Source organism: Chelmon rostratus, chromosome 7 (assembly GCF_017976325.1).
Source record: "Chelmon rostratus isolate fCheRos1 chromosome 7, fCheRos1.pri, whole genome shotgun sequence".
NCBI classification, from domain to species: domain Eukaryota; kingdom Metazoa; phylum Chordata; class Actinopteri; order Chaetodontiformes; family Chaetodontidae; genus Chelmon; species Chelmon rostratus.
The window spans coordinates 15,001,420-15,018,659 of NC_055664.1; the positions used below are offsets into that span (position 1 = coordinate 15,001,420).

Sequence of the window (17,240 nt, forward strand, 5' to 3'; positions counted from 1 at the left end):
ACACTCGCACGCACACACAAACTACATGCAGAAACTCGCCTGCCAGGTCGAGCATGCTGATGCATGCAGCAGAGCGTGAACATTACATTTCCTCTGTAGAGCTGCTGTCAGAAATGCTGACCTTTAACTGTCCGATAAAATGTCAATCACATCACGAAAGGTATTTATATGAGGCAGAAAACTACACTTAAGCAGGACAAACTATAGCACTTGAGCAGGAACCAAACCAGGCTGTGGGCAGCTTTGACCTTTGGCCACTCCAAAGGGGGAAGCAAGCCAACAAAAAAAGTTCCCTTGTACAGTCAAACTTGACACAAATGCTAAATAATCGTCTTCTGGTCAACAGATCTTGTTTAGTTTTATTAAAATATCAGAATTACAGCAGATTACATTATGACATGACAAATGTTTATCAAAAAAAGGTGATCTTTATTTAAACCCAAGCTACAATGTCACAGGATGTACAGTACAACATAAGCAATAGGGCATCACTGGCATGAAAATACAACTTTCAATTTCATTTCTGAAAGGGCTAAGGGGAAGCAAATCTTTGCCCAGTTTGAAACAATGTTAATTGTCAAATATTACACTCAAGTATTGTGTATTGTAAACTACACACAAATGCTTAGAAGTTGATGATGAAACCTTACTATATTAAGGAGGAGACAAAGAGGGGAACAAAACAAAACATTTGTAGAAAATATCAAAAACATTAACATACTCCTAAAATGTCCTGAAGCTTTCACATAAAAATTTCCAATCATCACTTAGATGTGTTTAATAGAAATATTACAAGGGCTGTTCCATACTGGCTCCACATGATTCTTACAGAGCTATCTAGAAAATGTATGCAGAGACTCTGCTCTCAGGCATACATGTCCTCACGGTCTGCATTGTAGATCTCACCCTCCTGCAGTGAGGCAAAGTTTAGGAAGTGCGATGGTCGGTGGACTTCATGGTAGAACTCCTTGGGATTGGCCAGCTGCAGGTCGTACTTCATGTTAGGGTCATGGCGCACACCTGTAGCGAGACAAGTGAACAAAATGGGTATTTGAGCTCACCTATTCTGCCTTTCCTAAGTAAGTATTCCAGACTTTGGTGTTAGTGGCTTCACCACTGTTCATAACATTTAAATAACAAGATACTGTAAATTGAACTCTGAAGCAGAACTGGACAGTAAAATCAATCAAACTGACACAGCATCAGAGCGGAAATATCAATATATGGCACCAGTGTTAGTCACAAAGGAAAACTAACCACAGTATTGAAGATATGATAAATGTGGCCACAAAGATTCAAACTACTAAAGCTGAATCATTTAGTTCATGTAATAAAAGTATAAAACCAAAGTTCATCTTACAAAAGTATTAAAGTGTATCTCCTAAAAGTATAAAAGTGAATCAGTTCATTTATCTATGAAAATAAAAACTATATTTACTAACCCATGAAGTTGTAGTTCCAGGACACCTGTCCAGGCACCATGAAGAAGCCCAGGAAGCGATCAGAAAGCAGCATCTGCACTCTTTCATAGTGGGATGGCAGGTAGCCTTTCGGGTTGTTGCCTTTGTCTGTGTTCTGGCGACCCCACTCATAGCCACTGGGTGTCAGCTTGTAGGCTGTAAGTGTGCACGATCCTGGGGTGAAGCTGAAAACCATAGAAAAAATTCATTTCAGTGCGATAACAACCACATCTTAACTATGCAGTTATAACTGTAATACATCATTGTTTTAAAATGGACCACAAAAGGAAAACCAAACCTACCTGCAAGTGATGATGATGGTCTTTTCTCCATCCCAAGAAGGGTTGTCAGCCATGATTTTGGCATGAGTGGTGACGTCCTGTGGGGACAGCTGGGGCGACTCATTAGGCTGTGTATGGATCCAGCCGAGGGGCTCCATTTCCTTTCAGGAAAAGAAAGAAGTAAAAAAGTGCTCACACAACAAAAAACAGAATTTAAAGCTGTTACAAAGTAGCCAGTACAACAAATGAGCATCCATCACAAAATGGTAAGAATGAGCTGCAACACCCTCAAACTGTACGAGTGTCTTACTTTAAGGTATTCATGACCAGGCAGCTGGTTGGGCAGATGGACAGTCTGGTGTGTTCCCCACTGAGGCACCATGACGATGCAACGGATCTCCTTCACCTGAGGGTTGTCTGGTGGACTGGTGCCATACAGGTAGCCTGCAATCTGGAACAACATAGTGCACCATCAGTTTCTACAGTTGGTTTCTTTACTTTTCACAGAAGTGATGAGGGACCCTCAAGTAGAGATGTCAAAGTTTGTATCGATATAGTAAGTCAAAGGAGACAGTTTGTCTCTAAAATGCAGTACTATGAATCCCGTACATACCTGTGCTCGCAGATCTGAGATGCAGATGAACTTCTTGAGCACGTTCTTGGGCAAGATGTAGGTGTAGCCCGTCTCCTTGATGTCATCAGATGACACGTAGATGTGGTTGGTTCGGAGATGGAGGTTGGCAGCAGATATGGCCCTGAAAGGTGAAGAATAATGAACGTTAAAGCCAACTGACATGGAAACAAAGACTCTGACTCAATCTTAACCTCATTCCTGCCTCCAAACAAACTGTCTGCATACCTGACTCTCCACTCAGTCTTAGAGGAGAAGGTCTGGGTCTCGTAGTTGGAGGTGGTTGAGGTGATGATCTCGTCACCGTGCTTGTTAACAGTTCGGGTCTGTGTGGCTGTGAGCTGCGACTGCTCTTTAGTCTGCTTTTCAATCTCGGCAATTTGCTGGCGCTGCTGTGACGGAGCGGAGATCTCCATACCCAGGATGATGTCACGGATCTCAGATTGGGTCAGCGAGGCCACGTTCACACTTGATGAAGACACAGAAAGCATTGACTACTAAACGGAGGTCTGTTTTTTCCTGTTCAATTACGTTACCGAAAGCAGCATATCATATTTCAGGCCGATATTCAGACCATAAATTGACACTTACTTGTTCTTTTTGCCGTAATCTGCCAGAATGAGATCTTTAAGTTGCACTTCCACTTTGATCCACTCCTCATCAGTGAGCGTGGGCCAAATGTGATGGGGCTCAGTGATGGTTGTCTTGTCAGGCTTCAGGATCACCTTGGCGCGGTCATTGTTGACGTGGAGCGCTCTGAGGATCAGGATGAGTCGGGAGAAGGCCTAAAGAGAGCAGACCACCAAACACAAACTATTTACACAGGGGAATAAGCTGCTGTCACCACAAATAAATGCACCCCAATAAGCTTAACTGGGACATCAGATCAGGAACAACACAGGCATATATGAAATAAATCTAAGGCTCTAAAGTGAAACTCACTGTGTAGGACGAGATGGTCTTGAGCCAGTCATCATAGAGGTTGAACAGCACCATCTGAGGCTCTGTAGCCTTCAGAATCAAGTCTCCAAACTTCTCCACCTTCAGACAGGCCTGGAAGGGCAGCTGTAACTCAGAGCCTTTGATCACGATGTTGGGGAAGTCGAGCAAGTGGACCTACAGAGAGAAAACAACCACATTAGAATAGAAAAGCATTGGGTGTATGTATCCACCGTTCAGAAATTATACTAAGATGATCTCTCAAGGCTTATAATTATTGCAGTAGTTATTAGCATGAAGGCGTCTCACCTCCAGAGGATCCAACATGCCCTTCCTGGTGACAATGATCTGTTTCGGCTGCTCCTCCACAGGGAGGGACCGAATGAGGGCAGCCACTTCTTCAGCTGTCTTCCATTTGGCCAGCTACAGAGACAAAGAATGAATAAAATAAGAGATTTGAGAGGGAATGAATGATGTCAGTGTTAATGACCAACATCTATATAGTCACTTCAAAGTGGCAGAAGTGATTATAGAGGTGAGTGGTGGTAGAGAACGCCCGAACCTGTCCCAGACGTTTCTGTCCAGCCCACACAGATGTGTGAATGATCTTGAGGAAGAGCTGGCCAGTCCTGGGGTTAAAGATGAAAATGGCTCCATTGATGGGCTTCGTGGTCAAGTTACCCTCAAAGGTCTGTTGAGATAAAGGTAGAATACATGTGACAAAAAGCTCTTTTTTTAATATTCCTACACAAAAGTAACAGTCATACACTTTGACAACATAATTACGTAATTTCAAAACTGTGCATTGTAAAGCATGACAACTCTCCATTGAATTACTCGTGAGAAAAAAAAAACAGGTCAGTCCTCACCTTGTGGATGGTGACTCTGTACACATTGGTGTCATCTACGAACCAAATGATCTGGTTGGAGAAGAGTTCCCCATAGTTCTGTGAGGACAGGTAGGGCTCAGTGGGCTCAGAGGAGTACAGCTGCAGACCTTTACGGATGCGCTCCCTGAGAACGTACAGGGCAGGGTTGGCCTTCATGATCTTGGCCATGGCCTGCTGGATCAGAGGCTTGCTGCCAGGGAACCAGTTACCATAGCCACTGTCGAGGAGATAAAATGACAGAATTAAACACTGGCTGGAGATTGTTTTCTTCATCAATATTTCCTCTGTCAATACCCAGAGAAAACCTCCTCAAGGCAGATCTGAGTACCAGACACCATTCAAGCTGATGGACCAGCTATTGCAGAGTTGCATTCATGTAGAACGAGTTAGGACAGTAGTGTGAAGACTTCAAAGGCTACTGCAGAGCATACTTGTTGACATGAACAAGTGGATGTCAAGTATCTGCCTGACAATTTTCTGGTTTATATTTCACACACCAACAATACACTGGGGGTCACTTTAAAAGTCCAGTGTGAAGCAGTGAGGTTGCAGATTACAACCAACTGAATATCCCTTCCCTCTCCCTCCCCTACAGTGGCCCCTAAAACATAAAAGGCCCACTCCAGAGCCAGTGTTTGGACTGCCTGTTCTGGCCTGCTGTAGAAACATGGTGGTGCAAAATGGCAGACTGAGTGGAAGAAGACCCACTCCTGCAATGAAAACACAACTATGAATTTTGCATTTACACCAAAAAATTACCCAAATCCTACAAATTAGACCTTTAAATAAGAAAGAAAACACTGATTTGCCTTCTTCACCCCCCAATCAATGCTGTTAGTTCATGTCCACAACATATCTTTATGTTTGTCTTCTACATTAATCAGCTAATATCTGCTATCATACTGGTCATGAAACCATGCCTGTAACAATCCTTACCTGTGGAGGTTGTAAGCCAGGTCAATGGCAATGAGCACCCCCGTGGGGGAGGGGTAGATACTCATGTTGTCGGTGGTGTAGTCCAGGAACTTGGCTCTGGCATAGCGCTCGATGTCATGCGAGTCATAGTCACCCCAGCGCAGCTGAATGTCGATCCAGTACTTCTGTGTGGTGGTGCTGTCCATCACGTCCCTGTACGAGGAGGTGAACATTTTAATTCATAGAAGACTAGAAAAAGGACTTTTTAAACGCTTCCATGTTGACAGGTTACAAAAACCTTTTCTATTTTGAATCGTGCACATAAAGCTTCAAAAGTCATACTTGGAGTCAGCGAGCAGTGATGGTCGGGAGACGTTCCACTTATATGAAGCAAAGAGGAGGATGTCTGCACAGGATGAGTTCATCTTGTACGACTTCCTGGGATGGATGGTCTCCTTCTGCACGGTCTCAATCTCGAGAGCATCCAGCTCCTGATCAAACACCTGACAACAAAAACAAATCTCATCATCATTGTAGGAAGACCAAATCAATGGGAATGCAGGTCAAAAGCCATTTCAAGAGCCAGCTTCAGCTTGCTCTACTTCTGCTGTTATGCAGAGCAAGAAGCTGGTCCATAAAGAGGCTAAAAAAAGAAAAAGAAATAAAACCTACCTGACAGAGATCCATGACAATGCTCTCATGAATCTTCTGCCACAAGTGAGCCCTGAAGATCTGAATGAGGGAGATCTTCAGTGTGGGGATCTTGCCGTGCATAAAGATTCCTGTCAGGTCGAGCTGTACCTGGAAACCTACATACACCTGAAGACAGAGGAGAGAAATGTAAGATGCTGGCCAAAACATTAACAGTTTTTCCATTCTGGAGTTTTTTTTTCTTCAGAAATAGAAAAATCGATCTATCTGGGAGGATATAGATTTACAAATGTTGGTTGTACTGACGTTGGCTCTGTTGATGGTGGGTGACCACCAAAGTGTGAAGCGACGGTTGGGGATTTGGTTCAGACCAGACCTCTGAGCATTGGTCAGCTTCTTCCATTTCATGGACTCCTCAAAGCCACTGGCTTTTTCCCTAAAGTCCAGAAATTGAGACAATTAAAGTGGAAAATAGAAACCAAACATAGAAAGTAAAGCAAGTATAAAAGTATTTTGGTTGATTTTTTTCCCATTTGGCAAGTAACACAATGCACAACAAGGTTGACGTACTTGTTTGAGCCCTAAAATGATTAAACTGTGCTTATTTCTGCTTGTAGCATTCTTAGTGTCAAAGTGCTCTTACCAGAAGAGACCCTCCCAGGTGGGAAAATAAGTGCCTTTGAAGAGTGTGTGCTCCAGGATGCCCTCCACACCGCCAAGAGCCTGGATCATGTCTGTGCGGTAGTTGTTCAAGTTCCACAGTTTGCCATCGTGCCTCTGGTGGGTCCACCAGAACGGATTCTGCTTCAGCACCTGCACTCAATCAAGACAGAGGCATCAATAGATGTGTGCATGTTGGTGGCAAATGCAGAATGTTAGACATTAGGTCAACATGCAAACTGTAAGCATTTTCATATGTTCATGTTATGGTTAAACTCAAAACAATGTCACATCTGAGACTGAACAAGTATAATTAATTCTATTTTGTTAAAATAATGGTCTTGTGGTCTCAATCTCAGGGACAAAACTTGAAATCCGTAAAATCCTCAAGAGATCTCAAAGGGCCACAAGCAAGACTTATGACTTTTAATGTTCTTGGTTTAGAGTGAAGAACATATTATTACTAGATTAGACTCTATTATTATTAAAATAATAATACACATAACTTCATCTTAAAATACTTATATCAGTTTTGTCTTCATCATACCTGGTACTGTTTGAAATCTGTCCTGACTCTCCAGCCTTTGTCATAGGCCAGTGTGTGTCTGTCCTTCTGGAAAAGTGTGTTGATACGGGGGATTCCTCTGTCCCATGAGTCCTCCAAATCCTCCAGGGTCAGACGCCTGAAACACAGAAGACACGCTGTTTGCCTTGTCTAGTCTCAGCTCACATTTCTTACTGAACTATGAATCCTAGTTCTTTGGAGTCCCAAATAAAGATCATACGATTAAACTAATACCTGTTCTGGGCGATGGCCTCCTGTCTTTTGAGGGCGTACTCAGCCCAAACTCTCTGGGAGTCGATGAACTCGCTCTCCCACGGCTGAATGTAACGATACAGGTTAGGAATAAGCTGGTCTTCTTCATGGCTCATTCCAGACCTGAAGTGGGTAATACCCACATCTGTCTGCTTGGACCACCTGGTGGAGACGGACAAGAATAAAAGCCCTATTTGCTAAACGAATTTTTTAAGAGAATTTAAACACCAGAGAACAAGATAATAAGCAGCTTACTTACCGCAGGTCTGACTGTGGAATAAGCACATGGCCCATTGACAACATGCCAAGACCACCCAGCTCTTTGGGAGTGTAGAAGACTACAGGAGGGAAGCGGCTAGGCATTTTAGAGTTGAGGCCGATCTTGATACGTGTTTGGATCTTGTTCTCACACTTGACCAGCAGGTCCAGGAGCTCCTGCGTATTGACCACAGCTTCACGGAAGTACGTCATCAGACCGATCAGAGCTGTGTTCCATTTGTTCACAATCTGGAGATAAGGACAGGAAACAGTGAAATACTCTGACAAGGTAATTATCCCCAGCATGTCTTTTTTACATTACATGCTACAGCTCTAGGGTTTTGCTGACCTTAGTGAATGTGGTGGATCCAGAGGCCATCAGGATCTGACGTACTCTGTTGTGGAAGCGCTGCATCGATTCATCATCAACACGCAAGAAACACTGCGCTGTTCTCTCTTTGGTTACCTACACATGCAAATACAGTAGAGGAACTTAAAAACAGGAATGTGATCATTTGAAGGGAGACAGCAGCTATGTTACAGACACATGCACATATGAGTACTGTTACTAAATACATATGCAATAGTAGCTGTATGAACACAGTCGTCAAACTGTCATCGGGGAGTCCTTAGCAAAACAATTGCTTATTTTGGCCATCGAATCCTCACCTCATTCTGCAGGTTCCACACACCATCCTTGTGAGTGAACTCCTCATAGCTGGTGCGGCACTTTGGCAAGATGCGGCACTCAAAGCCACACATGTTGAAGAGCAGGTTGGGGTTGTCTTTGCTGTAGACTGATACAAAGCTGTTCTCCCACTGGACAGTGGTCACTGATCTGGGCAGTCGGTTCTTGATGTCCCAGAACACAGCACGTCCACTGTGAAGATTAAGATTAGAGAAGTTCTGACTTATTGTCTCCAAAGCTGGTAAAATAACCAATGTTCAACATAGAATAAGACTTAATGACATAAAAACTAAAATCTGGAGATGGGACTCACAGGTTGACATCATGTTTCATCAGTCTCATGCGGGCATCGCGGGGCCAGCACTTCTTGTTGTTATAACCCACTATGTTCTCATTGTTGGGGTCTGGGTGCTCAGTCAGATACCTCTGAATCAGATCCCTGGCCTCGTCAGCAGAGAACCTGGTGGACCCATGAAAAAGCCATGACTAAGAATTTCATTTACAATCTACAATCAGCAAAAAACTCAGTTTTCTCAAATCTGCACTGTTTGCAAGCAAGGCAGAAGTTTGTAAACACGATTCTATCATTTTTAAAAAGTAAGGCAGTTTGTACAGGCCATCAAAGCTTGTGTTGCCAAAAGCCCTATGTTATGAACATCTGTTATTGATCATTTTGGCGATTCAATCCCACCTGAAGAAGATGTGGATGCGGTCGATGTAGCGGCAGTACAATCGGATTGGGTGGGCGCTCTCGGTGGCTGTGTCTTGGAAACTGAGGAAGTCATTGGGCATCTGAGGTGGGCCAGCCATCTCACTGGCACGGTGCAGGCCCAGCACCAGCAGGTCCATCACCAGCCCGTAGTACTGGACAATGAATGAGGCAAACTGGAGCCCCCTGATGATACCATAGGAGTTTGTGTGGTTCATATCCTGCATAGACGAGAGACAAAGAGGAAAACATTTTGGTCAAATAACAGTAAAAACTTAATTAAAAGACTAAAAGTTCTTAAACTTTAACTCAATGGTAAATAAAATCAAGTATGTCTCAACACTGAGCTAGAAATGACTTACATGGGAGCTTTAAGGAATTATCTGGAAAGTTTATCAAGGAATGAGTCACATTTAAAATAAATGAGTGTGTTTACCTTGTAGTTGATGACGACGTTGTTCTTGGCTGTCATGTAATCAGCGATGTTGTGATCAACAATAAGACGCAGCAGCCTGTTGAGCAGAGTGAGATCAATCTTCTCATACATCTTCTCATAGCGGGACTCCAGCATCACGTTGCATTCTCCCTCCGCAGTTTCCCACACGTCCTGCAAGTTGTTGATGCCTGAGGAGAATTAACAAAAAGCTTTCAGATAATGTTTGATGTTTTCCTGCTAACATAACGGGTGTTATCAGATGGAATGCGTGTTAATTACAAAAATCTAATTTCACCTAAAATTATTTAAGTATTTCACAATCTGATCAAAATTGAATACAGTAACCCTCTATTACTTATTCTTTTCCATCACCATACTATAAGCCTGAGCAGAGCCTGACCTTGGCACCACTTGTAGACCAGCAGTGGTGGTGGTTCAGTGTCAGCAGGTTTGATCCAGGGTGGGAAGAGGCGTCTCTTGTCGGCCTCGTACCACAGGTACTGGTCCAGGTAGGCATCGGTGATCTTCTCCAGGGGCTCCACATCATAGACGGGCACCAGATGACTGTACAAGTCCATGAACTCGATGCCCACCTGCAAAAGAAGAAGTAGTTCTGAGACTGACGGGAATCGAACATGCAGGGTAACAAACGTGTTTACGATGGCAACAGTAAAGAGCTACAGCAGTCATCTTATAGTTCAGACTTACTGCAGTGGTACAGAAAAACTATACTGTTGACATCAAGAGATTTTCATCCATGGACAAGAAGTACTGTGCAATATTATCCCCCTACAAATTTTGTTTGCATCTGTATTGTTCTAAATTTATATGTGGAATATAAAAATAATAAATTTTCAAGCAATGCTTTGCCCTTAAAATTCCATTTGACGTAAATGTAAAATATTTTTCAGGTTTTTCTGCATATCTCTGTCCTGACCTCTTTGAAGGCTCTCTGGGTGAGCAGGTGACGTTTGATCCTGGACAAGGCCTCGTGAGGATTGTCATACGCCTGCTCTATCAGGCCAAGCTCCTCCCTCTGACTCTGGTTCAGACGAGACTTCACACTAAGAGACACAAAGATGCCAATGAATGACACAGGAAATATAAAAAATAAGAATATTCTGGCATTTGTGTTGCCTGATGTGAGTTAACATTTGCAGATAAAAAGGTGGTCGTGTTGAAACTCTTTACCTGTATGCCTCCTTGAGCCTCTCCAAGGCCAAGATGAGCAGCTTGGTGTCATGTTTGTAGGACAGTGGAGGAAAAGGGATGGGCGAGAACCGCCGACTCTCCAGCCAGTGAACAGTGGTGGTGTAAATGGCAACCGCCTCCTCAGCAGTGATGTATGGGCCGTCCTGTAGGCAGAACATATACACTTGGATGTAGCTTCGAAGTAGAGATCCAATGGCACTAATATTAATTTTCTAGTGCTCATGTATTCAGTAAATAGAAAATTCAGATGTCGGCAATTAGAACAGCTTAATGTAACAACAACTTCAATACGATGTAAATTATCAGAAGCAGTATCAGAATGGTAAGAGGCCAACTGCAGCTGCAGCCAGTGATAAATGAGTCACCATTCATTTTAATATTCCTCAAGTTCTTACGCACAGGCAAGCAGACCAATGCAAGTGCGCCTTTGTAAGAGGACATAATTCAAAACTTCACTTGGAATTTGTGTGGGTGCATCATAATTATCTTTCCCCATCTGCTACATGTAGCAGGGTTTTTAATCAGCCACACTTACACGGGTTTCTTTAAAATCAGTGACCAAGGAGTGCTAAAGTATAACTAATCAATGCAAGTGTTTCTGTGTGTGTCACCTTCAGGTAGTTGTGCTGTCTCTCCTGCTCAGCTTTCAGGTACAGACGGGTCAGTCTCCCCAGGTTCTTCTTGCACACTGTCTTGTCCACAGTGGCTCCACGGCGGATTCGCTCACGGTTGTAATGAGCAGTGTTGGTCCACCAGTCAGCTTTAGCCTTCACGTAGCGCAGGATCATGTTCTCGATGGGAGTGGGCAGGCCTGGCACCTGTAATGATGGTGCATAATTAAGAATCAATATGTAGTGTCCACATTATCTGAATCAACAAGTGTATTGTGAAGATCAGACCACAATACCAACTTCAAGTGCTGAAATCTTAATGATACTAATTGACACTACAGTTCCAAAATCCTGAATCCTAAATTCAAATGTAGTGCTTTAAGGATTCTGTGCTTAATCACTTTCTTTCAATAACAGACCATCCCCTTTCCTATGTAGTATCAGTCACAGTCGAAGTGATCTCTGTAATGCACTGACCTTCCAGGGGATGTTGGCCTTCCAGCACCTCCAGGACTCACTGAGGTGCTGCAGGATGGTCCTGGCCTTGTTCTGTTTGATGCCCTCAGGCATCATGTCCAAGATGTCATGCATCACAGCAGCACGCAACTCCAGGTCAAAGTGAGACTCCACACGCTGTTTGGTCACAGTCTTGGCAACTCCCTTGGAGTGACGACCTGTTGGGGCAATCAAAGACAGTTGTTGCTTAAGCCATATCATGTCAGACACAAAATGCTGTGCCTCATACCATTTTGTTGCTGAAATCACAATGGTCAACACAAAAACATAGAAAGATGTATATCCATACCTTCAAACTGCCTGGCCAGCAGATTTCCCAGCCACCTCTCCAACAGTGGCGTGATCCCCCTCATGAAGAACAGCCACACTCTCCAGCCAGGAGCCCAGAAGCCACAACCTGGACCCTTGCCCACAGGACCCTGATTCACAAAAAAAAAAAAAAAAAAAAAAAAAAAAATCAGCATGAAACTTAACTTTTGGGTGCCAAGCTGATGACAAATAATAGCACCTTCAATACACAAACAGTTGCTAGACCAAATATGCTGTGTTTACTTACAGTGTTGAACCGGTAGTAGATGAGATGCTTTAGATCTTTGCACATCCGGATCTGTCTCATCAACTTGTACTTGTAGCGGTACATGCCTGTCAGTTGACCCACGTGAGCGAAGATGTACTGCAGCCCATCAGCCAACTACAATTAAACAGAGGTGAAATTCTATTACTCTAGTGTCTTTAATTACCAAGCTGGTAAATCAAACAAACTTGCAGAAAAAAGCAGGTACAGCTCAGATACAGATGGGATGTGCTGTGCAAAACTGTTGCTGAACTAACCTGGAAGGCATCAACATTTCCCAGTCTGTACTGCACGTGGCTGTCAACCACCAGCTTGCTGAGACGCAGCACCTCTCTACACAAGTGGAAGGCATTGCCGAATCGGGACTTCTTTCGCTCCTGGGGGACAGAAACAAGATCATGGTTCAGCACTGGTGAAAATAGTAGTGTTCTTGGCAGAAGAAAGAGTACAACAAAACATTTAACAATAAAAAGTATTAACCATGTTTTTAGCTTTGCAGAAATGTGGACTGACTAAAGTTGAAACTTCAGATTTTACAGATAATGGAAATATTGAAAGAGCAACATTTAACCTACATTCTAATTGTTCCTTTAGGCACACCGCAGTGCTACATGAGTTAAACAACAGGTAGATCTGCCCTGGATATTGTACCTTTGTGGTCAGTGTCTTGACAGGCTTCAAGTTGAAGTTGTAGTCGAGATGCAGGTAGTTCAGGTTCTTACGGTGGATAAGCAAATTGAGCATGTTGTAGCCCTGTCTGCAAACCTGCAGACCCACCTCCACCCAGTCCAGTTTGGTGGACTGAAAGAACTTGGTGGCCTTGAAGGAGCGGAACAGATACCTGAAAGACAAAATTGGGAAATTCTTTGCTTGAAAACTGATTAACGAGCAAAAGGGCAACTCCAATTAGAAAGACGGGTCTAATGGTGCTCACCTCTTCTTCTGGGCCTTGGGTGGTCTGTGTTTGAGAGCATTGAGTACATAGTACTTGAGCAGTTTCTGGTATGACACACGCACTTTCACTGGCTGTCCTGCAGGGCAGTGCTCACGGTACCTGTAGAATAGTTTAACTACCATTTAGAATTTCTCAAAAATTGACATTTCACATCTGAATGAGATAAATAGCATTTGTTTTCAATTAGTAAATTAGGACACATTAACTCTGTTCAAATATGTTGGTAGCTTACTCACCAGTTCTTGATCAGTGGGATATCAATGGCACGCCTTGTGCGCCCAGATCTGAGGTTGAAGGGTCTTGGTGCCCACAGCAGAGCAATGCCATTGGCTGTGTTGTCTGTGTAGAGTGGGGTCTCCTTGAGGAAGGGCTCCACATACTCAGGAAGCTCAAACTCCTCATCGTCATCAGGCAGAGGCTCCTGACTCTGAGTGGGTGCAGGAAATTACAGTAAGATTTTCAGTTTAGGTTGAAAGCTGAACTTACTTTTAAACAGAATAACTAAAGGTAAAGAAAGGGGATCTCCTTCGTTTCATTACTGTAGGAGTTTTACTCCACATCAATCTGAACTCAAAATAATTAGAAGCAATATCAGAATGGTGAGAGGCCAACTGCAACTGCAGCCAGAAATAAAAGGACTCACCATTCATTTCAATATACCTCCAGTTCTTACGCACAGGCAAGCAGACCAATGCAAGTGCGCCTTTGTAAGAGGACTTCATTCAAAACTTCACTCGTGATTTGTTGTGAGGGAATTACATTTATCTTTTCTACCTGCTGGAGAAAATGGATAATCAGCAGTGATCAACCACACTTACCTTGACAGAATGTCTGTGTGAAATGGGGTTGATCAGTGGGTCAAAGTAGAACGCTGGGAGATCTGGATCCTCTGTCTTGATAAACACCACATTGGGTGTGTGATACCTGCAGGGATAAAATCGTGAGCATCTACAAATTGCTTACAATCAATGTGAAAGACATTAGTTAAATCTGACTTTTTTTCTTATATTAATTTGGATTACTTTTCAATGGACTGCAATTTTAACAAAATAAGTCCTTCATTTATTTCTTACCAGGTGAGGTGGACGTGGTGTGGCAAGTTGTTGTACAGGTAGGGGAAGGCGATTTTGTACTCTGTCCTGATAGGCTGTCGGATGATGATCTTGTTGATGTCATTGAACTCATTCCAGTCTTCATCCCTGTGGGAGAAACGGGAACAATCAGCTATGGCACTACTTATCTAGCATCTGTTCTTGATGTTTTGTACAAAATAAGATTACCAAACAATTACAAAAAACATGTTCTAAACAGAAAGTGGAGGAAAAGTCCAACAAGACCATTTACATTTATGAGCATGCAAGTGGTGTTCCTGCTATGTCGCCTTCACAGTCCACTAAAATTAATAGTGTTAAGTTTGCAGGTGTATCATTTATTAAAACCATGAGGTCCTTACTGGAGGTTGATGTCCCTGACAAGTGGCTCAAACTTTGGTCCTCCAGGGATGGCCATATTTAAGGCCTTAGAAGTGAAGAAGGCCTTGAGGTCAAACAGATAAAAGTAATTGAAATCCACGAGGTCAGTCAGCAGCTGATTGGCTAGACGGTAGAGTGTAGACATCATGGGCAGCGTGAACTGCCAGCGACGGTAGGTGGTGCCATTCACAAACCTGAAAGGGGGCACAAATTAATGAGCATTGTATTTTGCTAAGTACCGACAGTCGCGTAATGTAAAATGTTTGTTTTATAAAGAGTGATGGGCCGGCTTACTTGGCAGTGTCCTTGAGGGGCTGGTGCTCATAGAACCACTCCACACATGAAGAGTCCTCTTCAGGGTCCAACTCCATCTGGATGGCCTCCAGTGGTTCCACATCAAGGATGTTGTCAGCGTAGTCCAGCGGCGGCTCCTCGTCGTCAAAAGGTGGAAAGCGCATCCTCTTGAAGTGGCGACGATCACGCTTCTCGCGACGCATCATGATCCACATGGTGCTGGTATGAGGATAAGGGACGCAAATGATTATTTATACTTAAGAAATACAAAGTCCAATACACTTGAAGTGGTGATTTCTCCATTGTGTACCTGACATGTACTACAAACATGATAATACAGTAGTTCATCATGGAATGCTTTACATCACTAAAGACCACAGTCTCTCTTACCCCCACTGCGCAATGTAGACTGGCTCTATGACCCAGGGGATTTCATTCACGAAGGAAATAGCTCCAGTGATGTGGTAGAGGACGGGCACATCTCGGATCTGTTCCCAGGGCATAGGCATGTTTTCCAGCAGCTTCAGCACTGCATGGGGCATGTACTTGAGGGCACTGTTCAATAAAAAGAAAGATACAGGATAAGCTATAAGTGGTAATGAATCCTCTTAACCAGTGAGTAAACAGGTCAAAATGTTGTTGTTGTTTTAAAACAAACAAATAAACAAGAAATTGTGCACAGAGGCAATTAAATTTAAGCTTACATGTACATTACATTCTACCTGGAGGTATTTATTATGCATGACTAATATTTACCCGAGATACACTCTCTTGTCATGACGAAACTTTCTATTGGTCATGTCTCCATGGTCCCTGATGATCTTGCGTACATGCTCAGGTGGCATGTCTTCCTTCTGAGCATCCACAAAGCCAAACTTTCTCTTTTCTGAGTAGCGCTTTGCCTGCAACTGCTGCCATTTTCTTGCTGAAGAGTTGGACATTTAAACATGACAAATTTAATCATGTCCATTTGAGATACAGCATTGACGTTTTAATCACACCATGAATGTGTTGAACCAAGTCAAATCCAACATACCTTTCTCTTGCAATTTCTCTTCAGACATGTAGTCTGGGACTGGCGCAGGAGGGGGTACACCTGGTGGCATCCCTGCAGGGACCCCTCTGTAGGGGAAGGTAGCTGCCATGGCGCCTCACCACTGAATACGAAAACACCAAACAAAAGACTTCCAATTAACACAGATTCCGACTGTGTTGAATATGTTCATGCTTTACGTCTGTATATTATCAACGTCGTGAGGAAAGGAGTTAGAGGTCAAAGAAAAAAAAACACAAAAAATTACTTAGTAACACGTGAATCTCAAATGAATGGGCAACTCCAGATTACATGGGCAGGCTACGACATCTCATTGGGCCATTCGGTGCACTTAAACACACACACTGTACCAACCGAGCAAAGTTTGAGAAACCGAATGAATGCTGTTGATTCGATAGAACTGCTAAACTACATTTATATTCAGTTTCCTGTCAATTTTACTACTGCACATTAACTTGTTGGCAACTTAATGTTATTGTTACCATACCAATAGTTAGCTAACTATGCGAGCGGTTAGCTAGGTAGCTTAACAACATGGCTTCCCGTGCGGCAAAAACATTTCGCACAAATAAAATTACAGCAGATCTCAGCCGCTACCCGTTTGGCAAACTTATTAGTATAAAATACGAGTAATGAAATGTTCACGATAAGTTACACAGCAAATACGCAAAACATTCAAATCGATGTTAGCACTCTAGTTGTTGACCAGGCCAAGCGTGGATGAAGCGGCAAGCTAGCCAATTGCTAAAACTAGCATGGCAGCAAACTACTGAACGTTAAGTAACATTAACAAAACCGAAAATGCTTGAAACAAAACGCACCTTGCTACCTTTGCTCCCAGGTTAATTTCTTAACGTTGAAGACAGTCTTGTTCCACACACACTGAACTATCACAACATTTCTCTTTTAATGCTGTATTGTCCTTGTTCCAATTCTCTGTTGTGTTGATTTGTCTTCAGAAAATTGCATTGCGCACGATGAACGACGGTAGCCACACGATGAGCGTACTTCAGCGGAAATCACATACACTAGTTACGCCGGATCCAAGTGCTTTTTACTACTTACCAAAGAGGACTCTACGTACAAAAAATACGCAAACGTGGAACAGGCGCACTTTCTCAAATGCCCGGATGTTTCCGTTTCCGGCACACTAGTGCCCACTACAGTGCTGGGGTGTAGCATACAGCATAGACATATAAATGGCTATGGTATACAAG

At 43.1% G+C, this 17,240-nt stretch overlaps 1 protein-coding gene across 2 annotated transcripts; it reads right to left on the minus strand.

Moving 5' to 3' along the window:
• Positions 1-345: 345 nt before the first annotated feature.
• On the minus strand, positions 346-17,002 carry prpf8 (pre-mRNA processing factor 8). 2 transcript variants are annotated; one of them, XM_041940646.1, is made up of 43 exons: positions 16,845-17,002; positions 16,006-16,126; positions 15,726-15,894; positions 15,360-15,524; positions 14,970-15,188; positions 14,657-14,869; positions 14,277-14,402; positions 14,022-14,127; positions 13,440-13,630; positions 13,183-13,302; positions 12,900-13,089; positions 12,506-12,625; positions 12,231-12,365; positions 11,964-12,093; positions 11,636-11,832; positions 11,159-11,365; positions 10,527-10,690; positions 10,273-10,399; positions 9,736-9,928; positions 9,336-9,523; positions 8,882-9,120; positions 8,504-8,650; positions 8,172-8,382; positions 7,852-7,968; positions 7,504-7,751; positions 7,227-7,406; positions 6,975-7,110; positions 6,411-6,580; positions 6,074-6,203; positions 5,789-5,935; positions 5,459-5,619; positions 5,138-5,329; positions 4,181-4,418; positions 3,874-4,002; positions 3,621-3,734; positions 3,315-3,488; positions 2,964-3,157; positions 2,601-2,840; positions 2,355-2,496; positions 2,052-2,192; positions 1,763-1,902; positions 1,443-1,645; positions 346-1,020 (listed from the first exon to the last, which is right to left on the minus strand). In XM_041940646.1, the coding sequence occupies exons 2-43, from the start codon at positions 16,112-16,114 to the stop codon at positions 866-868; spliced, it is 7,017 nt and encodes a 2,338-aa protein (XP_041796580.1). In that variant the 5' UTR covers positions 16,115-16,126; positions 16,845-17,002; the 3' UTR covers positions 346-865. The 2 variants fall into 2 exon arrangements, with proteins under 2 accessions (XP_041796580.1, XP_041796581.1); XM_041940647.1 differs by having other exon boundaries at positions 16,853-16,983.
• Positions 17,003-17,240: the final 238 nt, after the last annotated feature.